The sequence below is a fragment of the Microtus pennsylvanicus genome, chromosome 14 (assembly GCF_037038515.1).
Source record: "Microtus pennsylvanicus isolate mMicPen1 chromosome 14, mMicPen1.hap1, whole genome shotgun sequence".
Lineage (NCBI taxonomy): Eukaryota > Metazoa > Chordata > Mammalia > Rodentia > Cricetidae > Microtus > Microtus pennsylvanicus.
Window position 1 is genome coordinate 59,466,161 of NC_134592.1, and position 25,748 is coordinate 59,491,908.

Sequence of the window (25,748 nt, forward strand, 5' to 3'; positions counted from 1 at the left end):
GCTATAAGCACAACACAGTAACACTGATGTTTCTCTGATAAGCCTCAAGTGTAAAGATTAACCTACAGACCACACTAACTAGAATACCTTTGAAAATCTGATTGTTTCACTTTAAGAAATAAATATCCTGTTGTTAATGATACCATCTCACAACTAAGACCACATTTACGGAGGCGAAACACTACTTTTACTTGTAGGCAGCCCAAACGATCTCAGTACACTATACCTCCATACCCCAACACAACACTGTATGAGGGCTGCTAGCCTCGTTACTCTCCTAGGAAAAATATTAACTCAAACTACAAGTCAGAAAATAGCATTTAAGTTACATGGATTTAACAGTCTTAAAAACATCATGAGAACTAAGTAAGTTAAGATGTAAAGATCCCATTTATCAATCAACACACCTGGAATGAAAGCTGCCTGCTGAGATGAGGTTTGAACTATCTGATGATGGATCACTAAATTACTTTTGAAAAGCTAGCAAAATGTAACACAAAATAGAGAAATGCCTTAAGACTAAATGCTCATTAAAAAAAAAGAAAGGAACTTTATTAGTTCTGTTAAGTACAACTTGAAGGGTACTGAAGCAACAAACAAAAACGACATGATTACATTTGGGTTTTTTCCTTTGGCATTAAGATCCTGTTATTTAAGGGTGTTTCCCGGGGTTAACAGTACATGACCAAGAGCAGACACCTGCTATGTGTATCAAGAAAAATTTGATTTTTTTTTCTTAACCTCCCATGATTTTTCGGACTGAAACTTGGGGCTTTGTCTTCCCTATCCTCGCTAATAGATTCAGGCACTAGATTTGCAAAGCCACAGATATAAAGGTGGTACTATGAGGGGCTCCTCTGTTTCGTTGTTTGTCAAGGCAAGGGTTTCATGTAGCCAAGAATGGTCTTGACCTTGTTCTGTCACTCCTGATCCTCCTGCCTCAGCCCCGCCCCCAGAGCATGGATTACAGGTATGTGCCATGATACCTTGCTAGAGACTACACCTTGAACTGATTAAGTACATGATTCCTTGTTGCTCGTGGCAGATTCATATAATCAAAAGAAAACCACTGCTGGGGCCATTGGTGTACATCATGACCCCAACACCCAAGTGACTAAGGCATGAGGATTGCAAATTTATAACAGGTGGGGCTCTATAGACAGACCCTACCGCAAAGCAATAAAAGATTGAAAAATAAATAGTTTATAAAGAATATACAAAATACATTACTTATATCTATGTGGCAAAATTAGAGTGTTTTTTAAACTATTTGTAGTTTTAAATTATAATTTATTCATTGCTTATACAATGTATCTTTTGAAAGCAAAGGTTAACTACGGAATGCTGTGGTGAGATCTTACCAGTCATAGGACAGTTTTGATAATAAATAGCTGCAATCTAGCCAAACCTGACAGTCAAGAGACATACAGAATGAGATGTACATCCTAACGTACTCAGAAGTCCAACTGAAGAGCCAGCAGCAGTGCTTGTAAGCCTACGGAGCACCCATAGACTCCAGAGTTATTTGTCTAGCTCTGCTTCTTATATAAGATCTTCAAGGAGTCCTTATTTGTTGTATTGTTCACAAAATACAAAATAATACAAAAACATTTAAAACTTAAACCCTAGAAAAGCATATCTATAGCTCTGATTTATGAGATGACTTTCTAACTTTTCTACTTAATGCTTTAGAATATAGAAATATGACAGCCTTTCTACATAATTAATTCCAGGAAAACCAGACAACATAGAGAAAAACAAATAACATAAAACAAACGAAACATACAAAAAAAATGAAAACTCCAAAAGTTGTGTCATTCTATAAAGGTGAATCCTAATTGCAAAAGCAAGGGAACAGGTTTTTCTTATGTCATGCTAATATAGCCGAGCACCTGTACAGCAGAATAGTTTGCACAACCATTCGAAAAAGATTCATATTGAAGTTATGAAGAAAGCATAGTCATAGGAAGCTATCACTGGATACTAGAATGTCTTGACCGAACCTTCATTGGTTCAGAAGCCAAAACATCCCTTTATAAGAGAGTCATAAATTTTAGTGAGCCAAGAAGCTGGCCAGAATGTTCAAAAGCGATGATTAATAGCAATAACTTTATCAATAGCAGCCTTTAAAGAAGCATCTCTTCATTTATGTTCATGAAAGTGAGCGAGACTCTTCTTCCTTTTCTAGTCTTAGAGTGTCTCTTATGGCAAAATCCATACTTTCTTGAAACTCTTGAAATGTGTTGGTGATCGGCAGAGCTAAGCAGTGATCACATTTGTTTCCAACAGGAAAATCCACGTGGAGACATTCAATTGAAGGAAGGGGCTTAAACCCAGCAGGTGGAACGGAACTACAGCCGGTTGCAAAAATAAGAATGTCTTTCATTGTAGTTGTAGATTTACCATCTGAAAAGTTAGCAATTAAAGAGAAAAACATATTATTGTCGGTTAGACACGTTCTCAATCAGACTGCGAGGACTGACAGTAATCGAGTCCGGAATCCACCAAGGACAAGCATGCTAAGCAGTACAGTCAGCAAGCGAATCTCAGTGTAGGAAAATCAATCAGCCCACCCTTATTTATGTAATAATTAACAGATGCTGAAGCAAACACTATATGTAAGAAAATTACAACTTGAAAGTTAAAATTCCCTTTAAAGAATGGAATAATACAGTTAATGTTGACAAATACTAATGGTGCAGTGGATAAAGCAGAGAGTTCATGGTCACTAATCTGACTTTAAATTAAAAAAGATTAAGTAGAGATCTTTAAGCCTGCTCTTTGCTTGTATTTTGTTTTTAAAGAAAATCACTTTCCAGCTTAAACTGTGTGTGTGTGTGTGTGTGCTGGATGTGTATGGAATAACTTGTTTCCTTTGCAAACACAAATAACAGCTTATTAAGTCTTCTTTTTTTTTTTTTTTTTTTTAAGTCTTCTTAATGGCAAGAGCAAAACCCTAATAAACATATTGAAAAGAATTCACATACCCTCTACAGCCTGTAAGTAACTGTTCCAGAACCTCAAGGTCTGTCCATTGGGTAATCCACGGACTGTGAAAAGATCACTAAGGGTTTCTGCAGAGAGATTCTCAGGTTTACGACAGAGGATTTTATGAAATACGTCTGGGTAAGCTTGAATTTTCTCTAAAACACCAAGTATTTTCAGACCCTGCTTAAAACTGAAGAAAAGAAATAATGAGCAAACATACATACATATATACATACAAGTTTTATAATAAATCTGGCATTTTATAAGCAACTGATTAAAAAAAGAAAACAGTCCCACAAAACTACATGCATTTAGGTATAAGATAAACTACTAGAATATACTTTTTCATCAAGAAGAAATGCATTAATGATTATTTTAAATCACTATCTTAAAAAACTGTATTTTATTCAAAGTGGCAAATACTATCTATCATAGTTTGACAAACTGCTCCTTCATAATATGGTTGTTAAAGGAAAATCGTGAGTAATTCCCCGTGCATAGGGTGACTCCTACCCAACCATATGGTAAAACCTTACTGATAGAGAAACCCTGAACCTTGACACACACACACACACACACACACACACACACACACACACACACACACACACACCTTGATTAGCATGCTTGAGGTCCTAGGGTGGATCACCAGGACTATAAAATTTTAAGAAGTGCCTTTATTTCTCCACTTTTCGAAGACATCTTGTTTTATACAGGATGTATATAGATTTTTAAATTGTACTCAGCAGGAACAAAGACAAGAAACTCAGTGAAGACAGAAGTCTATGATCACTTTTGATCTGGACATACTATCTGATACATTCTATTACATTGGTTTTCTCCTTTCCAATCAGGGCGACAATATTCTTCCTGTGCTCTTCCTCTGGCCCTTGCTCTGCACTTAAATGTGAGATTTACCTTCAGCATTCCCACTGAGCTTGGGCAGTAGAATATATAAGGCTAGGCTCGTTTCCTTATAACTGGCATGATCTTATAAATTCCAAGCTCAGTAACTGTTAATTTGCGGTCAATATAAAAATGCAAACGAAACAAAACAAAACAAAAAACCCAACAAAACAAAACAAAAAAACCAAAAAACCAAGCTGGGACAAGAGGGAAGTTTAGATATTTTCAAAATACACGTAGAATAAATGGCACCACAACAAATGTAAACTCAAGTTTGGACCAACACCTTTCCAGCACTCCAGCATGGTGGATGCAGAAAGCGTGGCGGGGAGCCCTGGAAAGGTAGAACTTTTAAAGGGGAAACACCGTAATCAGGGAAGTTCAAGTCTGTTGTCTTGGGACTGGATAAGGAGAGCATAGGATAAGGTAGTTTCTGAAACCATTGGTCTGTTTTGGGCACAAAAACCTAACAAAGAGCCACAAATTACTGACAAGGTATCTTCAAGGACAGGATGTCACCCAGGAGCATCTGGACCTCGTTAAATTTTATGGTCCTGCTCCCCAGCTCCTTAATTGACTATTTTCAAGGTATCCGTTCAAATTCTGTTAACACAGCACATTTCTGGAGCTGAGATCAGGTCATCCCCTCATATACATATATGAGATAAAGCTAGAGTTTGCAAAGCAGGTCTTCACATCGGAAGCATGTTATTGTTTCTGAGACTTCTGTTTATGAAATGTTGAGTTAAATCAAGCAAGTAATTATTTTGTACTGTTACTTCTCCAGTATCCATTTAAAAACAAACAAGCAAACAAACAACAAAAAAATCTCAAAAAGATTTCCTTTGTTGTGTATGGCTTGCTTTGCCTCAATGCATGTCTGTCCACCATACAATCATAGTGCTCAGGGGCCAGTGCTGAATCATGTCTCTAATCTAGCAATTTCAACCTGTGAATTGCCACCCTTGAGGGTCAAATGTCAGACATCCTACATATCAGATACTGACATTACAATTCATAACAATAGCAAAATTAGCTATGAAGTAGCAGTGAAATAATTTTCATTGGAGGTCACAATGTAGGACCCAGCAATCATAAGCTCAATAGAGTCTCAGTAGTTTACCCTAAGGCAATACCTGGTTCCAAGAAAGATCACAAACTGAGACCACCTAGGAACCATCAGACCATCCAAAGGAAATTCCTGATGTTCCAAACCTTGTAGATAGGATCAACTGCCATCACACACCCATTCCCTTTTCACCAGGAAACCCCTAACAAATGTCAGCCAATCAGGGGTTCTGAATCTTAGAAATCCCTCACCCCAACCACTGCTTATTATAAAAACCCCACCCCAACTGAGTAGGGGCTCTTCAATCAAGCCAATACATTGAACACACGGAGAGTCCAAGTCCAAGAACTTGTGTAAGAATAAATGATCTTGGCTTTTATATACAGGACTTGGTCTCCTAGTTGGTTTTGGGGGGACTCTGTGACATGGTCATAACACACAATATGACGAACTCTATTAAAGGGTTGCAGTATCAGGAAAAGTTAAGAATCAATGCTCTAGCCCATAATACTATAGTATCCTTAAGAATTAGGATTGAATTGGGATTATTAACCAGATTTGACAGCACATATCTGTAATCTTGGTACTTTGTAGGTAGAAGAAAGGGCAACACAGTTCAAAGTCATCCAATGTAAGGAGTTGGAGACCAGCCTAGCTTTTGTTGTTGTTATTTTATGTGGCTTGGTGTGACAGTGTCAGGACCCTGGGACTGGAGTTACAGACAGTTATAAAGCTGTCATATGGGTGCTGGGAATTGAACCTGGGTTCTCCAGAAGAGCAGCCAGTGCTCTTAACCACCGAGCCATCTCTCCAGTCCCCAGTCCAAATTGTAGGTAGGTAGGGAGGTAGGTAGGTAGGTAGGAAGGAAGGAAGGAAGGAAGGAAGGAAGGAAGGAAGGAAGGAAGGAAGGAAGGAAGGAAGGAAGGGTAGCTAAAGCCAAATGTATTGGCTCACACCTTGATGATATGTTGCATTAAAAGAAGCAAAGGAGAAGGAAGAATCTTGTCACACTGGCTAGAAAAGCAAGCATCAAACATTAAAAGAGCTCAAAAGAAGCAAGCTTAGAGGGACATGGTCGAACATGTCCCTAGGAATGGCCTAGTAATCCTAGGAATAGCTTCAAAATGTAAACAAACATATTTATACTGATTAAGATACATCATATATTTGTTTAAAACCAATACTAGACTCAATGCCAAAAGAATGGTAAGGCTGAACAAGATAGACATACTTTGTGTTTGATTTGGGTGGTTGTGTGTGTGTGTAATAAATATATTTACTTTTTTTTTTTTTAAATGAAGGAGTTGGAGAGATGGCTCAGCAGTTAAGAAGACTTACTGTTCTTGCAAAGGACCTGGGTTTGGTCCCCAGTACATGACACCAAATCCAGGGGATCTAAAATCCTCTTCTGACCTCTGTGGCTCTGGTACACAAACAGTGCACAAATGTACTCTCAGGAACATCCATATAAATATTTTTACGGGGTGGGTTGAGATGGAAACAGAAGGGATTAGGTGAGGGGGGTTGGAGAGAGAATTCTGGGAGAGACGACTAGAATTGGGGGACATTTTAGAAGTACCGTAGAACTAGTGCAATGGAAAGCCCCTGAAATCTACAAAGGTGACTCTAGAAGACTCTAGTGATTAGGGTATGCAGCCTGAACCTGCACCTGCAGGGACCAGGCAAGGCTTCTAGGGGAAGAGACTGAAACTCTGACCCAGGCACAAAACCTGGGCCTGCAGTTGCCCTGCCTGCAAAAAGTGTGTGGATAAAGGTGGCACAGAATTTTTAGAAGTGGCCACCAAAGAACGGTCCACCTGGAGACCCACACCGAGATTGGGAGCCCACATCTAACACTGCCTGGAGGGCCAGGAACCAGAGGCTGAACAGCCCAGAGACCTACGACAGAATAAAACAAGACTGGAAAAAAGTCAAAGATTCCTAATGCTTTTCTACTTTTCTAGGCACAGAGCAGAGTCTAGGATAATTGTCACAGAGGCTTCATCCATCAACAAGCAGAGACCCACAACCAAATGCTAGGCGAAGTTCAGGCAATCCTGAGAGACTCACAAAAATCAACTAATCAGGGTTCAGAGACTGAATTGACAATCAGGAAGCCTGAATAGGTCTGAGCGAGGTCCTCTGCAAACATTTTATAGTTGTGCAGCTTGGTGCTCCTGTGGGGAGCAGGGGCTATGTCTGACTCCTTTGCCTGCTTTTGGGACCCTTTTCCTCCTACTGAGTTGCATTATCCAGCCTTGATATGAGGTGTGTACCCAGTCTTATTGTTACTTGTTCTGTTGTGTTTGGTTGTTATCTGTGAGAGGACTGCTCTTTTATGAAGGGAAGAAGAGTAGAAGATCTGGGGAGAGGGGAGATGGGGAGGGGCAGGGAGGAGAGGAGGGAAAGAACTGCAGTCAGGGCACATGAGGGAAGAAAAAATACAAAAGGAATTCTGGCCAGGTGTAGAAGCACATTTCCTTAAACGTTAGCAGAGGTGGCGGGATCTGAGTTTGAGGGCAGTCTAGTCTACACACACAACATAACAAGTAAAGATCCTATCTGAAAAAGGAGGAGGTTGGGAAGAGCTTGAGAACTCTCAAGTTTTTGAAAGTACAAAGGTTAAGAGTAATGCTCTGAAGAGTGAATTAGAGAGATGGCTCTTCCCAAGAACCAGGCCTAATTCCCAGTGCACACAGGGCAGCAGACTACAACTGTCTAAAACTTCCTTCCCTCCTCTGGCTTCTGTGAGCACCAGACATACATGCAGGGAAACACACACACACACACACACACACACACACACACACACACACACACGTGTGTGTGTGTGTGTGTGTAAATCCCCTCAGAAAGAGCAAGAATCAGCTCAGGATTTCAATCAAAGAATGGTCAGTACTATGTTACTAGAAGATGACGGAGTCCAACCGTCATCACATGGATGAGTAGAGAGAGCAGTTCAAGTGGTTACAGTGAGTTTCCATTAGAAAACTGCAACTAATTCAAGACCGCATTCATGAGTTCTGAACAGAATTAGAGCGGATCTTCTGGTAGGAGGCTAAGCTTTACAAAGTGTCATTTTAAATAGCATTAACATTCTCTGAAATTAGAAATTCATGTTTATTACCAAAAACCACTTTAAATTAAATTTGATAGAATCTTTAACATAGAAACCACTTACCTCTTCAAGGGTTCTTGGACTCTCTTAATAACATGGTAGAAAATGATGTCTTTTACCAATACGTATTTATCATTTAATGTTGTTATAAGTCTTAAGCATCCAATATTCTCTAGGTAGCTATAGCATTCGTTTATTGCTGACTTTAAGCTATTCATATCGGCTGCAGCATTTATCTGTAACACAGGAGAAGAAACATTTATTCTGAATGAGACCAAATTTAAGATGATACATATTCTATATTCCATTTAAAAATGGGTACGTATGTGGGTTTCTATGAATACAGGTGCCAATGGGGATCTGGAGTTTAAAGTGGTTGTGACTTGTCTGCCATGAATGTTGGGAATTAATCTAGATCTTCTGCTAAAAACAGCACCATGTCTTTTTATGTGTCTTTTGAGACAATGTCTAACTGGAGACCTTGGCTAGCTGAGACTTCTCTATGCAGAGCAGCTGATCATGAGTACAGGATGTGCCCACCACGGCCTCCCAAGAGCTGGAACTGAAGGTGTGCAGCAACTGCTCCAAACCACAGCCTGCACTCTTAATTACTGGACCATCTGTCCAGTCCTGTATTCAACTCTTCAAGACAACAGGGTGGAATAAAATTATGCCCAGAAATAAATTAGACAAGTCCTTTACCACCCTGGAAACCATATGATGGAAAGAGAAAAAAAGAAAAAGTTAACGTGCACAGGTTGCCTTCTGACACCCGCATGTGCGCGATGGCATGAACACATGCCACATCCAACAAAGACTACAGGCTACACTGTGCATTCTTATACATACCCTAAACATTGTCAAACTGTATGGCAATACATTAACGCTCATCTTCTGTGCTTTTTCTACAACTTGAATTCAGAGATCAAGATATTATTAACTCAGCATTCTGTCTTCAATGATAAACCAGTTCAGCTCACATAGCATTTAATAACTAAATGAATGAGCAAACAGGATATAGTCAAAATGGAACTTTTGGAAGAATCAGTAGAAGAAATATTAGAAAAAAAATCTGAGTTTGATATAGTCTCACTAGAAATAATAAAAGTCAGACACGCCACTTTTATATAATAACTAGGATATACTTGGGAAAACATAATAAGAAAGAATGAAAATGCTCCCTTTTCTTATAAATAAGTATTTGAGAAAAAAGCAAAGAAAATCTTTGGACTGGGGCAAGTAATTAGCTTTTGTCTTATAACAGCAAGAAGGCTCAGCAGATGGAATCTTTTGCCACACAAGGATAAAGACGTGAACCCATCCCGAGTCCCAGGGTACAGGGAGAAAACTGACTCCTAAAAGCTTTATCGACTGCTTACCTCCAAATGTGTGCCACGACAGCATGCAACATACACATATATGTAAAAACAGAAATGTGCCGGGCTTGGCAAACTCACTCTAAAATTTACAAAGGGTAGGTATAACAGTAAAGAGCACTTGTTGCTGTTTCAGGGTGGGAGTTCTGCTCTCAGCGCCCACACTGGGTGGCACACACACAGCCCATAGAGAGATGCACACATATAACATAAAAGGAAACCTTTGGAAAAAATACTTGTGATTTTAGCAAGGCCTGGTGGCAAATGCCTATCTAAAATCCCATCACTTGGGAGGCTGAGGAAAAGATTAAGAGGTCAGACCAGCCTGGGCTACAGAGGACCTAGATGAAAAATAAAACCCAAAGGACTCTAGTATCAGATGACTAAGGCGTCAACCTTTCTGTACGGAACAACGAAAGGATTCTCTGCCTCTCAAGTGAGACATTCACTGTTAAATGAGTTGGACATCACCGGGCAAGCAAATGGAACTGCATCTCCATTTAAAACGCTATGTTCAAGGCCCACTAGACATGGCAGCACTCCTTCAGTTCCGGTACTCAGGAAAGCAGAGACAGGTGGGTCTCTGATTTTGAGGGCAGCCTCCTCTTCATAGTGAGTTCCAAGCCATCAAGGGTTGTCCATCAAGATCGAAACAACCAGAAAAAAAAAAACATAAATACTCTATCACTTCAGTTCCTTTAGTGAATCATATGATTTCTCCTCATCACATACATGAGGATTGACAAACACTGACTGGTCAGACAAACCCTTATCCTCAGGTCTCCCCTTAGAAAGGAAAGTTTATCTACTTCTAGGATGCATTATGGAACTTGCCTGACTATCTGTCCAGTCTTGGCCACTCTGACTGTAAATCTATACAACATTAAATAACATGGAACCTATCACAATGTCCATCTCTATCTAGCCGAATCTTACCTTTCTTTTTTGTTACAAGACAGGATCAAGTTGTAGCTCCTAAAATTGAACTCTTAAATGGTGAGATTTGTATAGACATGTTCAACCATGAAGAGGCCAGACTGTTTCTGAATCGATTCTGAGCTCTTTGGGTAAACATAACAGAGCCATCACTTACATTAAAATGCAGCTAGAATATAATTTATATTTTAATGAACAGATCTTTTTTTTTTTTACCTTGAATATAATCTGTGTCACTTCAAAGTCTGAAACATCATCTAAAATTGGTAGGGTATTTTCTGGTCCATAAACAAGACAGTTGAACAAAGTCTCAGAAAAGAAACCAGGAGAAGGACCACCATGAACTAAGGAAATGGCAAGCATTTTGCCAGCTTCATAGTAAAGGTTCTCTTTCAGAGCTGTAAATACAGATAAAAAAATAACTCAACAAATTAAAAAAATCCATCATTTAAAATGAAGACATAGATAATTGCTAAAAAAATAATTTAAAAATCTAAGCACTTGTAAAATAACCATAAGAAACTACCATCCTGTATATGGACCTTTCCAAGAACTCTGTTGAATAGCTTCACCCTGGATATAGATAACCAATTATAGGACAAAGTGTAAATCTACGGGGAAAGTAAACTACCTATAACCAGAGGCTACAGCGATGGCTCAGCGGTTAAGACACTTGCAGAGGACACGACTTTACTTTCGGCACAGACATGGTGGTTCGCAATAACCTGTAACTCCAATTCAACGGGACCTGGCATCCTTTTCTGACCTTTGAAGGCACCAGACACAAGTGGTATACACACATACATTCAAGCAAAATACTCATTCACATGAAATAAAAATACAATCTTTAAAAATGTGATTATAGTTAATTGTATCACAATAAATGTAAATCCTCTGGCTTACTTTTGTCTGTCATTAAATCTATACATAGTTGGGTTCTGCTATATTAGATCTGAAACTTGAATTAGTTAAAAAGTATAGCTATTAGATGCATGAAGCTAGAATAGACTACAGTACAAAGCATCCCTTACGGGGCTGGAGAGATGGCTCAGAGGTTAAGAGCATTGCCTGCTCTTCCAAAGGTCCTGAGTTCAATTCCCAGCAACCACATGGTGGCTCACAATCATCTGTAATGAGGTCTGGTGCCCTCTGCTGGCCTTCAGGCATACACACAGACAGACTATTGTATACATAATAAATAAATATTTTAAAAAAAAGCATCCCTTACTCGTGGCTATCCAGGTTATGGCATTTTTAACTGTGAGACATAATGTTGCAATCACTATCGGTTTACACATTCTTGCTCAAATACATCATCTGATCAGATCAATTCATATATATGGTATTAGAGAATCAAAGGATATGAACATTTTTAAGGTTGTTTATAAATTTACTCCCATATCACACAGTTACAGCATTAAGTTCCTTTTAAATAGGCTATTCACAATGTGTTAGCAACTATGATGGTTGAGAAAAATATATAAATGCTAGTTTATACTTTAATAGTTCTTTAAAACAATTTATTAATAACACTTAAAGTATATTTTTGACAATAATCATATTTGTAGCTACAGTCCACAGCTGAGAAAAGACTTATATGCACAGAGGGTAATGAAATGAAAGACTTGAATCAGGATTTAGAGTACATTTCTGTGCTTTACACTGTGCCAAAGCTACCTTGAGAGTTAACATAACTATTTAGCACGGTATGGGGGAGGGCAGAGAACTAAATTTACACTATAATTAGAAAAAATAATTATGCTTCAGTTAATGATAAAGGAAGAAACTGAAATGTAATAAATCTTACTCCTTTTCAATTTACTTGTTGTAGGAAAAACTCTTAAATAAAACACTGAATTGTTATTTTCAAGTGTTTATTTTAACCAAATACATCTTTACTAACAGCAAAGGCAGAAAGGAACATAAGAAATTTTTAAAAGAAAACCTTTAATTGCAGCACTTTAGAGGCAGAGGCAGCCAAATCTCTGCGATGAGTTGGAGGCCCCATCATGTCTACAGAGGAGCTCTAGGATAGCCAGGGATACACAGAGAAACCCTGTCGCAAAACAAAACAAAACAAAAAGCAAAAAAGGGGGAGGAACCTTATATACAAAATACATTTAAGACTCAATCCCAAGGTAACAGCCCCTCACTTGCTTTGCGTTTCCAAGACTCTGGGCTAAGCCTCTTAGTGCATTAAAAAAAAAAATCAAGTTACACATGAATAATAAAAAATTAAACACAAATTCCATGTTGTAAACAGACACACACACAGTGCTTAATTATAAAAAAGAACAAAGGCTAGGTGTGGTGGCACACACCTTTTATTCCAACACTTGGGAGGCAGAGGCAGGCCGATCTCTAAATAAGACCAGCCTGGTCTACAGAGAAAGTGCAAGACAGCCAAGGCTACATTAAGGACCCTTGTCTCAAAAAACTAAAATGTACAAGAAGACTCCAAATAGTTATCCGTTTCATCTGCTGACACTAATCAAATGATATTCAAGAAATAAAGTTTAACACAGTTACAAAATCATTAAACAGATTACTATAATACAGATAAATGAATTGCTTTTTTAAAAATATGTTTTGTCTACGTGTGTGCATAAGGGTAGAGGGTGCCCGAAGAGGGCACAGGTGCTGGACCACCTGGACCAGGACTTTCAGGTAGTTATGATCGGCTTGATGTGGGTGCTGGGAATGCACTCAGGTCCTCTGCAAGCAAAGCAAGCATTCTTAACCACTGAGCCATTTCTCCAATCACAGGTATTCTGAAATCTTTATTTTAAAAATATCAAATTCTCATTCACCAACAAATAGAAATTATTTATTCCAGATATACCTAAAGAATCATAATTAAAACCAACTCTCTGGTTTTGGCTATACAAGCTATCTGCATTATGTATAAGTGTTGTGAATTAGGTCAGTAAGATAAATAACCAGGCCAGCTCAAGAATAACAATTATATTTTAATGGTTATAAGGGGAAACTCATACTGTAAGAGTGGGAGGTCCGACTTCCTATCTGTCCGGAGGGAGCCGCAGGAAGAGTGCACAGGAAGAGTCCTCCCAGTTTTCTTTCCTGGGCTCCAGGTAGCCACACCTTAACTAGATGTGACTGGCTGACAGAGTTTCACCATCATATAATAATAAATAATTACCTTGAGAATTGAGAGACAAGTTCTTTGACAAAGACCCTTCAAACAAAGATGAATTCTCAAGATGTTCCATTAAGTGACTCAGAAATTCCTGCTTTGATACAGGATATTCTCTTCTATATTTTTCGTTTTCATCAACGTATACTACTTCAAAGGTGTATGCAGGGTTAAACGTCTGACCCTGGAACTGCTCCAAGGCACTCCTCCACACATTGGCTTTGTTGATCCATAATCTCTTAGGTTTCTTTCTAATTTGGAATCCTAACTCTACCAATATTGTTGAAATGTCTCTCTTAAACTTGCTGCCTTGCCTAGAAAACACAAATTTGAATAAAGAACATTACTTTAAAGCAATTTATGTGAAACAACAAATAGACATTAAAGTTGCAGTTCTTTTTGTTTGTTCTGTTTTTAAGTTCAAAGAGATAGTCTTTTGATGATACTAGAACCAAATCCAAAAATGTTAATCTGATTATCTACTTTTAAATTCCACCAATCTAATCATCTACCAATTTATAATCATTTGCAAGAATACTGAAGATTATTTGAATGTCTAATTCAGTGGACTCAAATTTAAGGGTATGAAGTTCAAATTTTAACTTCCTGGCCACTAGCTAAAACAACCTGATTGCAGCAATAATGTACTTTCCATAGTGCAGCTATAATTGATAATAGAGCTAAAATTATCAACAGAACTCACACTCCCTTATGTATCTTGTAGTCTAGACCTAGACCAACAGCATCATTTATGAACTAATTAAAAGGCAAAGCATGAGCCCCAGGGCAAGTCTGCACAATCAGAACCTCTGTGGGTTAGTGTGCATGTGAAGCACACGAGTTATGTTTCCATCTACAGGGAGAACAAATAAACTCAATGTGCACGGATCATCTCTCTTTAACACTGTCCTGCTCAAAGTCTACAGCCATATTTTATTATTGCAGCTGATTCCTTGATCCTTGGGAATATCAATACTGCTCCTCAAGCCATGACTGAACATTGGAACAGAAACAAGCAATCCATTATCTCTAACGCAACATCTTTGCAAATCTAAATATTAAAATTATTTTCAAACTATATAAATACAACACAATGAATTATTTTCATTTAAAAGTAACAAATTATTAGAGAGAGCTTTTCAGTTGAATTAGCAAAGAGAAATTATTGGCTTGAGTATCCTGACATTAATTGTGTATGAAGTAAACAATGGCTGTAACATCAAGAAACCAACCTTGGTGTTAAACAGGACTTTTTTATAGAGGGACACTGTGCGCTTAAAAACGGAACGTCTTGCTTTAGTCTGAAATCAAATAATGTTGTAAAGATATTTTCCAGTTTCTGTCTTTAAAATTAATTCATAGTATGAAGTACAAAATAAGAAAATTACTAAAATTGATTAATGTAGACTGCTACCTTGCTTTCTGTTTTTCCTCCCCCACTCACTCCTCCCTTCCTTTATGATATGTGTTCTCAGGTACCCAGGATGGTCTCAAATTCATTACGCAGCTGAGACCACTGGTATGTGACATTACTGAGGTATTCTGTTTCCTCCCACCTTTCCTGACTTCATCCATCCCATGTTGGGTCCTACACTTGAAAAATCATTTTTCTAAACAACTGTATAATCAGCTAATATCCTAAGTGTGTGGCACCTGAAGTCATAATTTCCTTCATAGCGATTTTTGTATTTTTCTAAAATTAAAACGCATACCTCTGTAATTCTTTATGATGGGTTCCAGCTGACTGTCTGGGGAACTTAGATGACGGCTCTTCCAACAGGCAATCAGTAACTGTCACATTAGTAGAGTTGGCTAATGGGTGTTTGGGGGCCTTTCGGAAATCTACATATTTAAATCCTGAGGTTAGCTTAACAGATACACAGGCAAACGTTTTCAACAACATGCACTTTTAAACAAAAGCAACTTTATTCAAAACGACAAGATTTTACCTGCACTGTAGCTGATTCTTCTACAGTCCAAACACTCCCAGTTTTGTTCCAGTAACTGCAGCGAGGAGCAGGCCACATGTGTTCCGCTAGACCCACAGCACTGACAGCGCTTTACTTCCCATTTGCTGAGGACATAAAGAAAAGTCTATTTGCATGTCTGGGAGACCGGGATGCCATTAAAATTACTACCTAAAGTCCAGCCCAGTCAGACATCATACCAGCCTATCAGCGGAAGGAAAGACTACACCTTTAAGATTTCATTTCTTCCACAAAGTACTGAGTGACTTAGGTAGGGTCTAGCTAGGCACTCCAGGTCCAGTGATCTTCCAACCTCATCCTCCCTAGTGCTGGGTTCTAGAATGCCATATCACATCTGACTCTAAAATATTTTCTCTCTTTCATTAAATGTTTATAATCTCTTCCATTACACATCCTGAACTTAAAAACCTAAATGAATACATGCATACATATATATATATATTTACACACACACACACACACAGAAAGAATATCCGAAAGCTTTATAATAGGGACGAAACATTTTCCTTTACATTTGGAGATAGATTACATTCATAGAAACAAACTACTGTTCAGTATTTCCAAAACCAAACAAATAACTATTGCTCTGACATCAGGTTTCGTGCACTGCAGTCAAATCTAGAGTTTGTTCCTGGCTCATATTCATATTCTCTCTCATCTCTGTTCCCCTCTCCTTGTCTCCACATAGGTCTACAAATTAGGGTTTTGATTGCTGTGATAAAACCAAGATCAAAACTAACTTGGGGAGGAAAGTGTTTATAGGACCATCACTGAGAGAACCAGGCAGGAACCTGGAGGCAGAAGCTGATGCAGAGGCCATAGAGGGGTATTGCTTACTGGACTGCTCCTCGTGACTTGCTCAGCCTCTTACAGAACCCAGAACAACCAGTACAGGGATGACACCACCCACAATGGGGTGGGCCTCTCAGATCAATTACTAATTAAGAAAACTTATGGAGTTCTCCCTTCTCAGAGTATTTTCTGTCATGCTGACATAAAACTGGCCAGCACACAGTAGAAAGCAAAGGTGTTGGACACAAAGCTTCTTTCACACTGTGTGGGTACAAGAATGCAATCTTTTGTACAGAAACAAATACATTCCCTGAATATATGGAAACATGGGTGGAAAGTCAGGGAGCTGTCTTCTAAGCCATGTATGTGTGGGCACTGGTACCTGACCCCTCCTCAAACAATCAGTCATACTCATGCCTCTAAAAGAAGAGTTTACAACAGACCAGGCTCTCTTCTCAGTCTTTACATAACATGTTGAGCTTTTACAACTTTGAAAGTGGAAAGAACACTATCACGTATATTCTTTAAGAGGAAGCTAATCACACAGGCTAATTTTCCTAAGCTTATACTTAGAGTGAAGTTTCCAACCCAGGTCACCTTGGCTTTAGATCCATGCTCCACACTACACTAAGTTGCCTTTTACCAATACTACCTTTGTCTTAGTAGGATGAAAGGAGTACAGTTAAATATAAAGCAAGCATCCAGGTAATAGCTTTATGTGTTCCACGAGGGAAGGTAAAAAAAGGATAGCAATCTCAAGTAGGAGATGTAGTTTAGGGGGCCTGCGATATTTAGGAAGCTTCAAAAGCTGGCCAGTGCTCAATGATTCTTTACAAGCAAGAGTCGATACCAGAGAATCACTTCATGATAAATAATTCTTGGCATCCTAAGCTTGCTATGTTAAGGGAGACTACATTAACAACAATAACATATTTTTACTATTGCATGATTAGGCCACAGATAACAGAGACAACAATGAGGACACATGAGGAGGAACCACCTGCATCACCTCCAGGGAAAGCTTCTAAAGATGATGTCAGAGGTCCCTAGGTCTTGGACTTCTAGCTCTAAAGTAGCACCCAGTCCTCACTTGGTTACAGGAGTGGTATGTAATTTACATTGATAGCACCCCCTCAACTTGGAACAGACTCATGAAATTTTACTAAAAAAAGTTAATATATTGATTACAGAAATTTCTCTGTAAACATATGTACTTAATAAACATACTCGATCTTAAGCTAAAACTTCAAACATCCTAAGAGGAAAACTATTTCACTATCGAGATAATCTACAGTATTAGTTAGAACAACTAAAGGCAATGCAACTCGCCGCAGAAATACCTATTAGGTTCATTATAGTCTCGTCCCTTTTTGCAATGACATCTTTGGACATCACAGCGGTTATGGCTCTGTAACAGATCTTCATAGGCATTTTCTTCTAATTCCCAGGATGCATCTCTATAATGAAGTAAGATAGAAAAACGTGTTGGTCTAACGAAATTGATAATTTTGAAACAAGGACAAAAGTTAGCCTTCTTAGGCTGACCTTCTGAACATAGAAATCCATTGCTACTTTACCTCACAGTCAGTTTCACAGCTAACTTTCAAACACTACGTGAGAAGTTAAACAGAATCTTTTTAAGACCTAGTATTAGTATTTTTTCTAGTATTTCATTTCTAATTTTTGTTGTTATACCCTAGGCTAGCTTCAAACTAAAGTACCTTTCCCCAGTTTCTCAAGTGCTGGGATTATTAAGTGTGTTTGTTTTGACCCTGACCCAAGCCTCCCGCCCAGGTGAGCCTGGAAATCACTGCACAGCCCATGCTCGCCTGCACACCTGACACCTCCCAAGGACTGGGATCCCCTTTCAAGTTTATAACCACTACTTGGGATTTCTTGTCTTATGACATTACTAATATTCTTTTCCATTTTAAACCCATTTAGTCAGTCTTAGGTCATCTATGAATACCAACTTAAAGGTGCTATACAAATCACCAGAACTGGACTTAACTGAGAAACTAAGAAACACAGCAGCTAATAAGACACTGATACCATAGTGCCTGTTCTTCAAGACTGGCCACCTGGGAGAAGGCACTTGACCATGTGACATGGCTACTTAGCCACAATCACTATTAAAATATAAATTAATTATTTTTAATATTAATAAATATTACATTTAAATGTTTTTTGGTCAAAAAGCCAAATGTTACTCACTTTTCAGGAATATGAATTCCCATTCTCAACATCTCTTTCTGAAAGACGTCGGTATTATTGCATAGTGTACACCTAAAGAAAAACACTCCTGCACTTAATGCTTGAACCTACAGCAGAAAATGGAAAATCTATTGTTAGCAATGCATCTCTCATCAGGATGTGAATCATATAACTAACAGAACATATGCTATCTTTCCCTTACTCTATCATGAAAATATTTTCTCTGCCAATGGCTCTTAGAACTATAAGCAACCACCTTAAACATGGAGAGCACTTCCTTCTGTTTAAAAATCATCTCACAAACACTTAGTTCTTAACCTTTCAGCAGTCCCCGATTTATTTCCTGCAACTTGAATACTCTTCTAGCTTGCTTTCTGCTGCTATGATTAAAGAGGGGCGAGAACAACTCAGAAGAGTTGAATTTTGTCTTCAATTCCCAGGTCCCACATCACTGAGGGAAGAAATTCAGGGCAGGAGCCTAGAGGATCTGGACAACCCAGGGCAAGTGTGTTTGGGTAGCCCCTGTCAACAATAGCCTGGACCCTCCTCCACCATCTGTGCTCAACGCCTCACAGACATGCTCATAGCCCAATCTGTTGAAGGCAAAGCCACAACTGAGGCTCTCTCTTCCCAGGTGTACCTAGCTTGTGTTATGTTGCCAAAGCTAACCAGCACAGACGGTTAATACAATTTCATTTCCTAAATATTGCTTTGTCCTCCATAGTAGGAGAAACAATAAAAATCTTCAGTTACTTAACTAGTGCTTATTATTATGTAAGCATTACTATTTTTATTTGTAACTGTGTTGTTTCTCCCCTATAAGGGAAGTACTGACATTTTAAGGGAAGTCTCCATGGCAAGACAAGAGAACATGATATTAGGAATACCGTAATTAATAATATGTTTGATATGACATTCTGGCCAAACTGAACTAAGTAATAAGACTAAACAGGTGCATCAAATCCTGGAGAAGAAAAGCTTCAATGATAGCGTAAACTGATAAGAAATACAGTATCTGGAACAATAAGTAGCTTATAGCAGCGAGGCAGTGGTTACAACAGAAAAAGACACAAAAATAGGAGTTGGACTGACAAGGCTGAGGGACAGATGAAGGATGGCGAAGAAGCAGAGAGAGAAGACTGAAGCTTGGACGCCTAGCACATGTTGGGCACACACAGGAAATGTTGCTAGGATACCTCAATCGGCCCAGAGAGAAGACGCTATCTTACTAACCATGGGATCTGATACAAAGTACCTGGTAGAAAAGGAAAGCACACAGAAAGAAACCAGAGATGAAACTGACCAGCAAGCACAGAATGCGTGGGGGACACCTGGACTCTGATGAGAAATACAAACTGAGTAAACACCATTCTTGCCATTTCAATGTCCAGTCTCTTTTCACCAAATTTCTCTATGTAACAATCGAAGTAGTAAGAAGTGATATTGTTTAACCATGTGCCGTGAGCTAGAGTGGGTCTATTTCTGACCTTAGTTCTAGAATCAAGAGTCTCTAGAGATCCTTTTAGAGAAAGTGACTGAAGAGTTAGTGTGCAACTAATTATAATAGTAACTCTTTATTGACATATAATAGTCAAGTTTCTATGTGGATAGAATTCTAAATGCATTTTTTAAAAACAGCAGTATGGTTTTTGTTAGCAGCATTACTTCTGAGGTCTGTCTTACATCTCACCACAGACAAGCTTGGGGGTGGGTGAGAGAGCGCTTTACAGACCGCTAGATTCCAGCCCCCTGCTTCTACTTTTCAACGACAAAGTCTTTATTAAAACTCATGAAAACATTAGGTCAAATCTAGGACCTCTCTGTGCTTTATTACTAACATGATGGTCTGTGCTTTATTACTAACATGATGGCCTTCATTAATGCACTTCCTGCTACTAACACACACCTGTGTTTGAGAATTAACAAACTTACAACCATTTCCAACAAAATAGGCTCCAACTTACCACTTTCAACTAAATAACCTAAGTATTAACATTCAAGAGAACATTTTTTAAAAAGCAGAAACCAGTCAAGCTGCAACACCTCATTTCTCTAGTACTTTTAAGTTTTTTTGTAAATATAGGGTAATTTAACACCTGATACCTTTCAAAAGAATTAAGGACAATAACCAGAAACATTTTACTTTACTAAATAAAATAAAATCTAAGCTTTATAAACAATATTTTGTTTTGTTACATTTTGTGAGACAAGGTTTCTCTGGGTAGCTTTAGAGCCTGCCTCTGCCTCCCAAGTGCTGGGAGTTAAGGCCTGCACCACCACTGCCCAGCTCTATAAAACAATTTTTAAAAAGTAAATTTTTGTTATTTGGCATTGTTTTGTCTAAATATATGTCAAATATATGTATATTAGATATAAAATACTAAATAATTGGTATCGCTTTCAAAATATTTAAGAATTTTCCAAATAAAGACATTATTACAATTACACCGAATGTTTAGCATTCTGGTGGCTTCTAGTGCGCATTCAACCCAGGGGCCTTGTGCACTCTTGGCAAGCAATTTATCATTGAACTACATCTCTGACCCCATTTTCGGTTTTTATTGTACTGTTTATTTGAGTAGAGCGAATACAGATTTATTAAGGGAAACTGAGAAGAGAACTCTCAATAGCAAAATAGGCTCTAAGACAGTAATTCTGATATTTTATGATATTCTATAACATTGACAGCACCAGATTTAAATTCAAATAAGCAAGCAACAGATTTTATATTATAGAGACATAAATTGCAAAGCTGCATTACCTGCAAACAGTCTCTGTGAAACCAAGCATTCTTACAACAGGGGCTTCGCAGGACACTGTAAGTAGGAATAGGATCAATGAACTCCAAACAGATGGTACAAGGTAAAGAGTCTCTATACATATTGGATGTCATTGTTTGAACTGGCCGATGTTTCCAGCAAAATGACCTAAAAATGGAAATTATTTAAAAATATATAAGGAGGAGAAAACCATAAATCAGTTAACACTGTAATTTACAGAAAATTCCTTTCTTTTTCAAATGCATCTAAAACAAATGTGTGCCCTAGTACATTCTAGAGTTGAAAGCCGGATGTGAATAATAACCTCAGGACCTTTGTAGACATGGCAACTCTGCAGTTTGATCAGATAGAATTACTCCAAGAAGTCATGCATTATACAATACAATATTGTACACAAATACACATACATCATGTATCTTACATATATATTATGTATGTATTATAAATTTAGCACAGTTTTAAAAAGCAATTTTACATGGGAATTATATCTTTGGGCTATTTATTTACCATTGTTCTTTAACATTTATATTTTCTTACTTAAAAAATTTTTAAATGTTTACAAGATGTTTTGCCAGTATATACATCTCTGTACCAATTACAGGCTAGGTGACACCAAAAGCCATTAAGAGAAAGCTGGATCCATTGAAACTGAAGTATCAGAGTTGTGAGCTGCCACTTGGGTGCTGGGTATAAAATCTGGGTCCTGTGGAAGAGCAGACAGTGCTGACTCATCATTCCAGCCCCTCATATTTAATACTTAATTAACAGTTAAATAACTCACGCAAAATTGTCAGTGAACTGGAAAATACATTCGTTCTGAAGTCCACAGGGAAAGTGGTAACTCCGTTTACATCTGGACACAACACATCCAATTGAAGCACCATTTTTCTTGCAAACTGCACACTTCTAAAAGGAATATGAAAAGAGGAGAATATTAAAATTATCAGTACAATAGCATAATCAAATAGTTAATGATTATTCCTTGTAGAGAGACAGAAGATTATTGCCATAGTGATAGTATATTCTATCCTAACCCAAATGAAAAAATTCTAAGATATGTGCTGCGTAGGTCTTTTCTTTTTAGTCAATTTGCCGTAAGAGTGCTCAGAGAAAAGGAGCTTCATTCAGTTGAGGTAAATGCCTCCATCAGATTGACCTGCAGGCAAGACTCTGGGGGCATTTTCACCATCAGAGATTGGTGCTGGGGGCTCAGCCTATGGTGGCTGGGCAGGTAATCCTGGGTTGTATAGGAAAGCAGGCAGAGCAAGCCATGGGCAACAAGCCAGCAAGCAGCGTTCCTCCATGGACTCTGCTTCTGTTCCTTTTTCTAGGTTTCTGTTTGAGTTCCTTCCCTCAAGTTGGACTGTGACATGGAAATTTAGGTAAAATATACTAGCTGGGGACGATGACTATCACACACCTTTAATCCCAGCACTCGGGAGGCATAGACAAGTGGATCTCTGAGTCTGAGGCCAGACGGGGCTATACAGAGAAACCCTTCCACGCTGTTTTTGACTATGGTGTTTCTTACAGCATCGGAAAGGAAATTGGCGTGGTTTGCTCACCTAAGGGATGCTAAAATTTAGAAAAGCCAGTATTTGTGAACTGAAGTAGAAACACAGTTCTTATAGACATAATTATTCAAGATCTTAAGGTCTCCTTTGACTAGTGTCTTTATGAAGGCAGATTTAAAACACAAGACTGCTGTGGGATAATGTTCTTGTATAATGTAAAGTTTTGTCACTCATACTGGTTTGATAAAATGCTGTTAGCCAGTAGCTAGGCAGGAAGTACAGGCTGGGCAACCAGACTAGAGACTACTGGAAAGAGCAGGTGCAGAGAGTCAGTCACCAGCCAGATGCAGAGGAAGCAAGAAAAGAATGCCAAGCCAATGGCTAAACATAGATAAGAACTATGGGTTAGCCGGGTGGTGGTGGCGCACGCCGTTAATCCCAGCACTCGGGAGGCAGAGGCAGGCGGATCTCTGTGAGTTCGAGGCCAGCCTGGTCTACAAGAGCTAGTTCCAGGACAGGCGCCAAAGCCACAGAGAAACCCTGTCTCGAAAAACCAAAAAAAAAAAAAAAAAAGAACTATGAGTTAATTTAAGTTGTAAGAGCTAATTAATAAGCCTGAGCCAATAGGCTAAAGAGTTTATATAATTTATATTAGCCTCTGTGTGTTTCTTTGGGACTGAATGGCTACAGGACTTCCATCTACAAATGTCACCCAACATTTGGAAACTACGCCGACATAAAACCTGAGAGAGTTTGAGAAGGGATTCTAGACACAAAAGAAAGTCAAGCATGGTTTCTTGGTAGCAGCATTTTCTCAGGTAGGCTGACTTCCTGACTCAGCATCAGTGGCAAAAAACTGCACAGTTCTTTAAAGAGGCCCCGCTACCAAACAGTCAAATGATGTTTATGAGCAGTTGGCAGCATGCTTCTTGGTGTTGGCATGGACCTACAAATTCCATAGAGTTGTGGCAATAAATGTGTCTCCTGCCAGTACCTCTACCATGAAGCTAGACTCTCAAGAAGCCAAGGCGTGGCGGAGCCAGCCACCAAAGTCGCCATTAATCTTAGCCATGTTGTTTAGCAGGTTAAAGATTCATACGGCCACAAAAGGGTAAGAGATATACAATAAAGACTAAATAAAGCCCCCAAAACCCTCTAAATGGTTTATACAGTATTTAAAAAAGTATATGTAGGCTTGGTAGAGAAAAGAAAAAGGACAGAGAAAGTCCAAAAAACAAATAGAATAGCCAGGTGTGATGGTGTACGCCTTTAATCCCAGCACTTGGGAGGCAGAGGCAGGCGGATCTCTATGAGTTAGAGGCCAATCTGGTCTACAGAATGAGTTCCAGGGCAGCCAAAGATACACTGAGAAACACTGTATCAAGAACCAAAAATTAAAAAACAAAAATAAAAGAATTAGAGTTTTAAAAAGCCACATAAAGATGGAAACTACATGGAGAATATGGCTATTGCATGTTATTGTGTTGTCTATGAATTGCTTGACTGCTGAGGAAGGAGCAATAGCTGCTAAAAGACATTTTATTATTAACGCTGCTGGATTAATCAAACCTTTATGTTTTGATGCCTTGACTTCAAAATTTAAGCCAAAAGATATGTTACATTGAAGAGGTTTTGTTTTGCTTTTGCTTCCATAGGAAATGATAGGCTGTGGATTCATTCTGGGTTAAAAAAAAAAGTAAGGTTTGATCAAGGAAGACCCCATGAAAAATCTCCAATAGGAATAGACGGCCCAGATGAGCCAACATTTCAGAGTTATCTCTGTTGCAGTAGTCTTCTGAGTTCTAGAACAACTTCAAGGCTGACTGAGAGGATCCAGCCTCACAGAATACTCCAGTCAGAACTTGACCATAGTCCTAAATTTTCTTTGGGTCCCCATAATATTACTAGCGTCCCCAATCATCAGGTAGTAGCTTAGAAAACTAGGCACACATTCCCCCCAAAATGGATTATGGATGTTTGTCATTGTTTCATGTATTGGTTACAAGTTGTTATGGATAATTGGTGTAGGAGGTCCTTCTGTGTTTGCATTGCTTTCATTGGTTGAATAAAGAAACTGCCTTGGCCTTTTGATAGGGCAAAATTTAGACAGGTGGAGTAGATGGAACAGGATGCTGGGAAGGGCAATGTGGCAGATGCCATGGTTCTCCTGCCCGAGACGGACACTGGTTAGACTCATGCTGCCGGTAAGCCACGGTCAAGTGGCAATACACATTAATGGAGATGGCTTAAACTAAGATGTGAGACTTAGCCAGTAAGAGGCTAGAAATAATGGGCCAGACAGTGTTTAAATGAATACAGTTTCTGTGTGATTATTTTGGATGTAAACTAGCAGGGCAGGACGAAACAAAAGGACCTGCTCCTCTTACAACAGATAATGGTCAACAAATGAGATTAGATTCAGGGCTCTTGTTTTGAAAAGGAAAAAAGGGGGAAGTACTGTGGGATAGTGCTCTTGTATACTGTAGAGTTTTGTCATTCGTATTGGTTTAATAAAACACTGACTGGCCAGTAGCTAGGCAGGAAGTATAGGCGGGGCAACCAAACTACAGAATTTTGAGAAGAGAAGAAGGAAAGGCAGAGTCAGTCACTAGTCAGACACAGAGGAAGCAAGGTAAGAACACCTTACTGAGAAAAGGTACCAAGCCATGTGGCTAAACACAGATGAGAACTACAGGTTAATTTAAGTTGTAAGAGCTATTAACAATAAGCCTGAACTAAGAGGCCAAATAGTTTAATATAAACCTGTGTGTTTTTTTGGGACTGAATGTCTCTGGGAGCAGGTAGGACAAAAACTTCCATCTACACCAGACACTAATAAAACAGGCTAAATGAAGACAAAAGATAACCTGGGGTTACACTATTTGTGAACAAGGGACATTGAAAGCTACCAGA

General features: G+C 38.7%; 1 protein-coding gene across 4 annotated transcripts in view; it reads right to left on the reverse strand.

Annotated features, from left to right (window-relative positions):
• Positions 1-530: 530 nt before the first annotated feature.
• Positions 531-25,748, reverse strand: part of G2e3 (G2/M-phase specific E3 ubiquitin protein ligase) — a 39,361-nt gene continuing 14,143 nt past the window's right edge. For 2 of the 4 annotated variants that reach the window (XM_075947521.1, XM_075947519.1), the window contains exons 5-16: positions 22,103-22,227; positions 21,303-21,468; positions 18,542-18,648; positions 17,668-17,784; positions 15,497-15,621; positions 15,260-15,389; positions 14,780-14,848; positions 13,554-13,861; positions 10,610-10,791; positions 8,145-8,317; positions 2,988-3,178; positions 2,016-2,406 (exon numbers count right to left, since the gene is read on the reverse strand). In XM_075947521.1, coding sequence (XP_075803636.1) covers positions 2,153-2,406; positions 2,988-3,178; positions 8,145-8,317; positions 10,610-10,791; positions 13,554-13,861; positions 14,780-14,848; positions 15,260-15,389; positions 15,497-15,621; positions 17,668-17,784; positions 18,542-18,648; positions 21,303-21,468; positions 22,103-22,227 — 1,947 coding nt within the window. In that variant the 3' untranslated portion in view covers positions 2,016-2,152. Of the gene's footprint in view, positions 2,407-2,987; positions 3,179-8,144; positions 8,318-10,609; positions 10,792-13,553; positions 13,862-14,779; positions 14,849-15,259; positions 15,390-15,496; positions 15,622-17,667; positions 17,785-18,541; positions 18,649-21,302; positions 21,469-22,102; positions 22,228-25,748 lie in introns of all 4 variants that reach the window. The other 2 variants (XM_075947522.1, XM_075947520.1) reach the window with 1 other exon arrangement.